Genomic DNA, 9,918 nt, shown 5'->3' on the forward strand with positions numbered 1-9,918 from the left:
ATTACTCTTTCTAGGAGAAAGGATTTTTGTTCTGCCTCCCAAAGCTTTCCTTCAGCCTCAAGCTGCACAAGATGAGTACACTTGTTTGATTCGCTATCAGCTGTGTATGATGGACATTTCTTTGTATTTAGGAAAAAATACGCAATTGTTGCATGTGTAGATGCACCTTAGAAGATGTAAAATAGCCAGCTGGGGTCCTGGTAGAGCTGTGGCAACACCCAGATCAGCACAGGATAGCCACCCAGGTGCTTACTCAGCTTCTCGGATGGTTTTACAGCCACTGCAGAGGGTTAGGGAGCCAGCGTTACTCTTCTGTTAATAGCCAAGTAGGCTAGCTGGAGGTGCTTTGCTTTTCTAAGTAGATTTATCTTCGGGCATATGGATATAAAGGTGTAAGCATGAGCTGTATGGGTGTGCAGTACAGATCAGAACAGTTGTGTATACACGCGCACGCAGAACACCCCTGTCCCCGTGGCCTTGCTGTGAGCAGCAAGCTTTAGACGCGTTTTACTAACGAATAAAAGAAGTTCTCTTTGGCTGGTTCTGCTCAGTAAATGGTAAAATTCATCTTCTGTGAACTCCCTACCACATCTGATCCTTCTTACAGGAACTGAGAGGTTTGTCTTCACTGCTGTGATGGCCTAAGTGGAATATCTGAGCTGGTTTTCACCACTTGCTAACTGCACTATGGTGAGGCTGAAGATGGGCTCTAAGCGTCCCTCGGGCTGCCTTAAAACGGCCCTTGGGAGGGAGTGATAAGTTGCATCCCATAGCGGTCACTAAATGTAGACGACCAATTTCTGCTCGATTTGGCTTTTTCTCTCCTCAGTGAAGCACATCGAAAACATAAAATTAAATTTTAGGGGGGTTTTCAGGGATTTTTTTTTCTCTCCTAGAAACTCAAAAAGAAAACCGTGAAACAAATGGAGAAAAAAAAAAAAAAAAAAAAAAAAAAAAAAAAAAAGTTTAATTCTGCAATTTACTAGCTACAAAAGTGAATAAAGCTAATGTATACATGTGAGCGTGTTTATCGTTCTGAAGCATGTGTGCTTTTTTCCAAGAGTCTCTCTCCAGCCCTTGAGTGATGAATCTGATTTTTTTTTTTTTTTCCATGCTGGATTTTTACTGCCTCCAAACTTAACTGTTTTGACACTAGAAAATCCTCTTCTTTCTCCTTCGAAAGTAAATATATATATTATTGCTAGAAATCAGCTCTACCTCACCCACATGACTGGTCTTCACTATTAATCCCAGCTGATGGTAGGGAGGGGCTCTTCTGGGAGGCAGCCATGTGGTGAACATTGAGCACAGTGTTTTCCCCTGCTTCTCTCCTTTTCAGACAAGCAAAATTGTTCTGTGCTGCCGTAGATGTAAACTCCTTGCTGCACTGCCTCCGTCTCTTCTTTTCCAGAAACTCAGGGGCCTGAATTACCGGCCACAGAGATCGAAAAACTCTCACTGAATCTGGATGGAATATGGACGAGGAGATGAATAGCAGAAGGGAAGAAAGAGTGAAGTTGGTTATTTTTCTGGCACATGGATGCAATTACACTCAGTGCATTCCAGAGGCGTTCCTTTGAATCCTGTGCAGGTCTGCCTGCCGTTCCTGGGAGAAAGGAGGAAAAAGGGAGGAAAAGTCCCTCTTGCTTCGAGACGGAATGTCTGCACTTTCAATTCTCTTTTTAGGTAGGTGGGCTTTTTGGTTTTATTCAGCGTTTTTAATCGAGCTTCCATGTGCCCTCTCCGCATGACTGAAATTCATTTCTGATGAGCTAGAGGAAGGGATTTGTAAAGAAAAAACTTTTATGGAAAACTCCAATTTCCGTGTTGTTTGGGATATGATGCTTTTCTTGTTGCTTTATTAGCAGGTTGATAGCCAGAGTTCTTTTAATATCTGGATTCATTTTTTAGAAGTGGCTGTTAAAACAGGCTCCTTTTGGAATATATGTTTTCTCTTTTAAAGAGGGCAGCGCTTAAGCAGTGAACTAGTGAGGGGCTTGAACCTCTTCGGCAAAAAAGGTGGTGAACAAAATCTCTTTGTTTCAGGCATAGTGTCAAATTTGTTTAACTCTGTTTTGATTTGCTTGGGCATTTAACATTCAGATTTTAAAATAAAAAGAGGTTATTGTTTCCAATTGATGCCTTAGATGAGAAACAGATGTGTTGAAGTGCAAGAGGGAGGAGTTGAGGGGGAAAAGGATGGGAGAGGGAGATAAAGGAGGAAGGCAAGAAATGGGAAGAAAGAGGGCTGCTGAAAGAGGGGAAAGGAAAGAGGCAGAGGTTGACTTGGAGAGGAGCGGAGAATGGGAAAGGAGATGTTAAAGGAGAGTAAAGGCAGAAGGGTTGAAGAGAGCTATTTGTTAAAGCCACAGACTGTGGAGAAAAGAGTTTGCAGCCCTGGGGTTTTTGAGGGGGCTTGCCTACAAGGCAGCCTCGGGAGTCGCCTGGCTTTCTGCATCTCCAGAGGCACTGTAATGTGATGAGTGAGCTTCTGTCTCCGTGCTGCTCACCACATCGTGCTGACAGGCAGACAGCTTTGAAATCTGCTGTGGCAGGGCAAAGGCTGTGATTCCTGGGTCTTCCTGTTCCCCAGAAGCCTGGGTACAGGTGTGAAAAAGCGGGTTGGTCTCTGATTACCTGGGAAGAGTTGAGTCCCACGGGGTGGTGGGCTGATGTGGCCGGGCACAGGTAGAACGGAGTTTTTGGACCACTATGAAGAAATGCTGCAGGGGATAGCCCTGCCCTGTTCCTTAAGTCTCAGTGGTGTGGAACATGGACTAGCCAGATTTGTAGGTGTAGGTGCTCTAGGGCTCGCTGTCAGAGGTTTTATCTGTAGGAATGCGACAGGGGGCTTGAACACGCTGCAGAATTTGCAGTAGTTTGTACCCCCCTGCACATCTTCTCTGGCCATTTGTGTCTCAATATGCTGGAGATGGTGTGTAAAGAAGACACCGGAGGAGACAGCAAGGTTAGAAAGAACAGCTAGGCTTCTGCCAGAGGTGTCTGGGTGGGTCAGCCCCACAGAAATGGCCAGGAAAATGGCTCTGGGGAAATCAGACAGACAGGTAAGTTGCTTACCTCACTGATGGAGACAAATGGCAACTGCAGGCTTTGATCCACCAACTCAGCTGCTGAACAGTCCTGTATGTTGAAGGCTTGGAGCAAAAAGAGTGATCTGTTGCCACAGAAAAGGTGCTTTTGGCTGTCGTGTAATGACACCTTACCTTTGAGTGACCAGTGCTGCTTTTATTTATAAAACACAATGGGCTTTATCGTCATTATTCTTATGTCTTCGGGATTTAGGCATCTCCACTACGCTAGTAACGCATAAACCCAGAACAAAAGACAATCCCTGACCTCAACAGCTTATGCCCTCACCCATGAGTCAAGTTTCTCAGCCTCTGTGTGGGTGTTGTCCAAGCGCTGGTGAGGAGAGGACAAGTGGCTTCCCAAAGCCACAGCAGAACCTGGACTGTTTTGTTTCCCGGTACCACGTTAGTCATTGATCTGCCCCTGGTCTTGCCTGTCTTGTCAAGAGGTGACTTAGTCTTCTGGCTCTGCGTCCAGCTTCATTTACCAATATTAGAAGCATGTTCCAGGGAGAAGTAAGGAAGTATTGTGGTTCCCTGGTGTTAGATTGTCCTGAAAATGAGGTTGGGGAGTCTCTTGTGCTAGCTAGAGAAAGTCTAATTGATTTTCTGCAGCAAAAAGATCTAGGAGTGCCAATGATGGCTTGTTTTTCTTGCTGATAAAGTGAAAGACTAGTGTGGAGAAAAAGTTTAGAGAAGCCAAGCAAACTTGAAAGGGAGATTGCCTGGTTTGGGTCTTCATTATTAAACATACTAATAGGATGGGTAATGTCTACAGTACTTGCCTTTTACACTCTCTGCCTCTCTGGGGCAAGTGAGCAGTGGTGTGAGGAGACAGGAAACAGGAGCCAATTAGTTTTAAGGAGACTTTTAAAACAAGATGAAAGCCTGTCCGAAATGTGAGCAAGAGTGTGACCGTGCTTCCCTAGTAAAGGCTAGGTGAGTGAAGCAAGGAGTGAGGAGTGGAAGATGATGCACGCTAAAGTGTGTGCCAGCATCTCAGGGTTTGTGATACTGATTCCTGTCTCGGTCCACAGCTGGTCGAAATGGTTTCAAACTCTTTGTGTTAACACACTGCACTTAAAAATCAAGATGGAAATTTCCAAGGGAAATATCTGTGATTCTTCACTTCTCAGTGTAAAAACTTCGTAATAGAATGTTGTATTTCTCAGCCAGTAAAAAAACAGCAAATGCTTTCATTTAAACGTTTTATTGAACTGGTTTACGTTTTCTGGTGCTGGTAGTGTCCTTTGCCTTCTTTCACCCCCTCAAGTCAATTTTGAACATTTTTAATGAGCCTTCCATTAAAGTAAAAAGAGAATTTTCTTCTAATCAAACTTGCTTTCCTGGGCAATGCTCCTCTGCCTGGCTTTGACACTGGTATCACACGCTCTTTCTTGTTGTGGCGCAGGTGTGTGCTCCGCCCTTCACAAACCAGGGCCTTCAAGATTCAAAGCAGTCGATGTGCCAAGCCAAATCAGTTGCCCAGCTTCTTGGTGTCCTGCTATTGGCAGCAAACATTTACATTAGCGTTAGGGGTTGCTCACCGCAATACCCATCGAGTCCAATTGAACGAGGGCACGGTCAGAGCGTTAGAATCAACGTGCTGTACCGGGGTGATGTTGCTAGAGTTGGTGCAGCTGTATTAGCAAAGGTACCTTTTCTACCAATGTAGGAAAGTGCCTTTTTTACCGACGTCGCTGAGCTCTGCCCTCTAAGCTCTGAGGTCAGCGACTCTCTTACAGTTCTGTCCCAGGGGTGTACAGCTGCTGCACTGAACACCAAAACTCTGACTGTCTCACTGCACTGGGAAAAAGGTTATGGCGTGGATCCTTCCAGCGCCTGTTGGCATGAGCGATTGGGTCTGACAGCACGCGTTTGCCGAGGTATTCTCCAGACTTCTAGCTTGGAAATCCGTGATGATATGGAAGCGGCTCTGCAGCGCTCAGCAGGGGTAGGTCAGCCTGGGGCTGTGCTCTGGTACACTGACTCCGGCCTTTTCTGCTCAAAGAGCACAGGCAACCTGCAGCGTGCCCTATCGCATCTCCTGGAGATGCTTCTCCTTACACCCTTGCAATGCTGCGCCCCAACAAAGCCACAAACCACTGCGGTGCAAAAAAAAAAAAAAAAAAAAAAAAATCAGTCCTGCTTCCAGTGAGGTTACTGGAAGTTTTACATTTTAATGAAATGCTTCTGCCTGGAACTAGTGAAAAACAAGGGAGACTCTTTTAAGCAGCCTCTAACTAAGCTGATGGATTTTATATTTCTGCTGATTTTCCAGGTTTGTCCTGAGTTCCTCAGCAATAACAGTATATAACACACTTGCTATTCCCTAGTTCTCTCGTGCCTTTGCCTGTTCCATACGTACTTAGAAGCCTGGTGGGACAAGGATTTTGTCCCGTGTTTTTACGGGACTTAACAAAAACAAAGCTTTGGCTCGGGAGTGGAGTACAAAAAGAAGAATCTGTAACTGAAAAGGGAATTTGTGTTTTGCTGTGTGGACTTCACCTTCTCTCTGTGTCATTGGATTCTGAAGGAATGCGGGTAACTTCTTGGTGTATTCAGGTCAAAAGACTGTTCTCCCAAGGACAGCTTCATATAATTGACAACTCATTTCTACCCCAAAAACTACAAAAGCAGTCAACAAAATATCGACTGTACGCAAGATTCAGTCTGTTACAATAGTGTGAATTCAATTCTAGACAGGGCAAAGAGCTCTTTAACAGAAGAGAGCTCTAGGAGTACCTAAGGAAGGGCAGCAAAGGAAAGCAGCATATCCATTTGGCACTCCAGGGGAAATTCAAAGGAGCTAGACATAATTGAGTTGCTATCTGGCAGGATATCAGGGTTAGCACTTCTTGTGAGACACTGAAATTCTTTTAAGGCCGAGGGATGGTTTGCATCAGATATTTTCTGTCAAGACACTTGATGAGAAATGGCCTGTTTTTCTCTAGTAGTGCATTGTTTTATGTGAAGTAATTCGGATTTGTAGCATCTTAAAAAAAAAAAAAGTTTCTTTTGGGGGTTATTTTTATTGTTTTTGTTTTTTCTACTTTACCATGAGGAAGAAGAGGAAAAAGGTAACTTTCCAGAGTGAAGAAAAGCAGCATGCCAGAGTTGAGTTGAAATTCTGAGAATTAATTCATTTTATGGGAAACAGAGCCAGGGGAGGCAATTTGTCTGAGTTTCCCATGGAAAGCAACTGGTGTTTTGCCTTTGTGCCCACCCTGGACCTTGTCTTCTCCATGTAGAATTAGTGGTCTGTTTTTGTGGGGTACTCTGGCCCACTTCAGAAGCACATTTTGTGCAAGAGCAGCTCAAGCTTCCCAGAAATGTCATTGCATAACTGGATTGGAGATACCCTGATGTTTATCCTCAGGATCACAACAAACGCCCCTGTTTTCCTCAAGGCAAAGACGAGGGCTTTATAGGGAACTGAGCAGGTTTGCAATTTGGGATTTGTTTGAGTTTTCAGGAACTGCCTGAAAAGGAATGTAAACAGTCACTCTGACAAAGCCTTGTGTGGCTTTGAAATATCTTTTGTGTGTAAGTGTGCTTGTTGCACCAAACTATTTCTGAAGAGAAAGGCACAGAAAGCTGCTCGCAGCCCCCCACTTCTTCGGTACTAGAGACACTTGCAGCCTCTTTAGAAACAATCCCCACAGCCTTAGTCAAGCTCTACCTTAGATTTCTAGCTAAACCAGCCCCCTGTGGTAGCCAAGGCCAAGTAATCTCTGCGTGTGTGTCTGTAACGTGTTTGATACCCTTGCAGAGCCAGCTTGGCTCATGTGCCCGCAATATTGTGCCTATCTTGCACGCACAAATATGTTACAAAAGAGGCTACTTTGGGTGCAGTGGGAACTTGGCGGTGCCCTGTCGAAAAGATGAATGGGTCTTTTTTTGTTTTTTTTTTTTTTTTTGTTGTTGTTGTTGTTGTTCCCCAAAGCTGTTTCTTCATCTGTTTTTAGAAACGGTTAGTTTATAGAAGCAGCCCAGCAAAAAGCCGAGGGTGAAGTCAGGTCACTGAGGTCTGTGAATAGATACTCAAATGACAGGATAGTGCAGGGTGCAGAAATGGCTGTGCAGGAAACACAACAATGGAAAATGTGCGAAGTGATGGAAAGTCAACAGAAGTGAGCGGGGTGAGTTTCTATTTCGTTCATCTGTTGGACTCTCTTCTCCCTTCAATCTGCTGCTCAGTGTTGCTGGGTGGAATCAAACAGCCCACCTCTGCCAGCCGAGGGTTCAAACCTTGCCTAAAACATGCTTTCCCTGGGCAGAGTACAGAGAGGGTGGCTGCGATAGTGACTGGGAACAACCCAGAATAAAGCTGGTCCTTTTTCCCAGAAGCTCACTGCCCGAGTACTATAAAAAGCAGCTGGGCAGCGTGAGGAGGATGGGTACTGTCCTGCCTCGGCAAAGCACCAGTGCTAGGCTTTTCTCAAACCACTGTTTTGGTACCTTGGTTTCCTCATGCAGCTCATTGTTAGCTCTGTCTTTTCTCCGCAACAGCACGATGTGCTTGTAAGATGCACTGAAGGTGATGAATGTGATAGAAGGTCACGAAACAAGTTCTGTCCTCATCTGCTCCTTTATGTTCTCTACAAAAAAAGCATTTGGCAGTTGAAACAGGCAAATGTTGTAACTCAGCATTTCTCTTAATGGGCCAGACCCGGATTCCTGATGTCAGAATTGCTGTCCTTCAAGAATCAATATACATTACAGTATATTTTCTGCCTGTCTCTTCTCCTGTGTAGCTGACACCCATTTCTGTGGTTGGAAAATGCATCTGAAGCCTTAGTGTATGTGACTTGTTCCTGACAGACTAGGTAGAAAGGCTAAGTTCAGCTTAGTGCCTGCAGTTTAATTGCCTTTGGTAGGAAAAGGTCAGCAGAAATTTTGTTGTGTTTATAATCTGCATTGGCAGAAGAGAGGCTGCTCTCCTGGAAAGAGTCTTTTGAAATGGAGCGTGCACAGTTAGAGGCAACTGATGACCATGACTAGTCTGCATTTGGTCTACCCCAATTCTGCAGTACTGTTGTAGCATGCTTTGTGGTAAGTGTCACACTTTATATAAAACCGCGGGTAACTTGTCTAGTAGGGCCGTTCTGGGTAGAGAAATGTATAAAGTCCATCTAACAGAGGAGGAAGCTGACACAGGTGGGTGTCAGTAGACTCAAGGTAAGGTAGCACTTACATGACATATCTAGAACCCTTGCAGCTCCGACTTAAAGCTGTTTCCCTTTTAATATGTCCTCAAACATGGGTAGAAGTAATGATGGGCTGATCATTGACCAACAGCTGAATCCATCAGCTACGTTCTATCAAGCTGAGATCCTTCAGCTGCCATCTGGAGGGATGACGTCCAAACAATGGGAAGATTTGATTTATCCTTACTTTGTAATAAAATACTTGATAAAGTATCAATTACTTTTGAGTACCAACGTGCTGAGAAACTCCACTGGTGGTGTGGATGGCTGCTGTGTTACTGCAAGAGCCCTGATGGGAAGAAAATTCTGGGCTGTGTGTGCTTAGTCGCCGGTTGACTTTGTTCTGCGGACACTGCAGAGAGGTTGATGCTGGTCTTTTCTCACAGGTGACTAGTGACAGAACAAGAGGGAATGGCTTTAAACTCCAACAGGGGAGGTTTAGACTGGATATTAGGAAAATTTTTCACAGAAAGAGCGGTTAGACAGTGGAAAAGGCTGGATAGTCCCCATCCCTGGGTGTGTTTAAGGGCCGTTTGGATGAGCTGTTGGGGGATGTGGGGTAGGGGAGAACTTTGTAGAGTGGGGCTGGACGCAATGATCCCAAGGGGCTTTTCCAACCTCAGTGATTCTACGAAGAGGAAAATCAACTTTTTCTAGCTAGCCTATACCTGTGGAGTCATCTTGTGCAGTTAAGGTGTCCATTGTGCTGAGCTGCTTGGCAGAGCAGAACCGGGACACCAGCTGCACTAAATGGTAAGTGGGAGTCCCCTGTCCTCCCCTGTGACTTTTGACAGTGGGGAATATTTCTATGTCTGTCTTGAAGCGTGTACACCAGCAGTCACTCAAAAATTGCACCGCTCCTCATAATGGTTTAACTAGCAGCGGTGGCCCTGTAACTCTAACAAGGTTGTACCCTGTCAGTGGAAAAGCCTCTCAGGGGCTGCTTTGTAGAGGGAAATGGGGCACTTTGCCGCAGTGTCTGAAGGTTAAAAAAAAAAAAAAAAAAAACCAGCAATAGCTCAGGAAAGCTTTAGGGAGTGGTCAGTGCACGGGCTGGGAATCTGGATGCAGTTCCCTGCTCTGTTCTAGGTCTTGGCAAGTCACGTTGGTCCCTCTGTAACTCTTTTTCTACTGCCTTGCAACGTTTACTCTATTGTTATTTAGGCTGTAAATTCTTTTGAGCAGAGACTCTCTTTTCCAACGTGCCTGGATGGCATTTAGTACAAACTGGGCTGGTTAGAGGCCTTTCCAGAACCTGAATGCGAAAAAACCACGAGTGGCTCCATTCCCTTCCCCTCTTGTGCCTCAGCAAAAACAACGGAATTAGGTGGTTTTCCAGTATTTGGAATACTTGATGTGCATGTTGGCTCAGTCCCATAGCTCAGCCTGCTTAGGCTATTTTTTCTTCTTAAAGGCTTGATAAAATTTTAAAGGCCATAGGAATGTTTAATATAGATACGAACCTTTATCTGTAAGGTAGGGCTGTGGAGTGCTAGGAATCGGTGGGGTGGTTTTGTGTGCGCATGGGGAAGTCTTTCATATAACACAGCAAACCTTGAATATTGAACTAAAACAGTGTCAGGCACTTTTTTTTTTTTTTTTTTTTTAAAAAAAAAAAA

The 9,918-nt window shown here is 44.7% G+C and overlaps 1 protein-coding gene across 1 annotated transcript in view; it reads left to right on the top strand.

Moving 5' to 3' along the window:
• The first annotated feature begins 1,290 nt into the window (after positions 1 to 1,290).
• CLMP (CXADR like membrane protein) overlaps positions 1,291 to 9,918 on the top strand; it is a 39,516-nt gene continuing 30,888 nt past the window's right edge. Inside the window, exon 1 of the mRNA XM_026863789.1 lies at positions 1,291 to 1,686. Coding sequence (XP_026719590.1) covers positions 1,659 to 1,686 — 28 coding nt within the window. The 5' untranslated portion in view covers positions 1,291 to 1,658. The remainder of the gene's footprint in view (positions 1,687 to 9,918) is intronic.

This window comes from Athene cunicularia (assembly GCF_003259725.1).
Source record: "Athene cunicularia isolate RWA chromosome 24 unlocalized genomic scaffold, athCun1 chr24_part1, whole genome shotgun sequence".
NCBI lineage: Eukaryota > Metazoa > Chordata > Aves > Strigiformes > Strigidae > Athene > Athene cunicularia.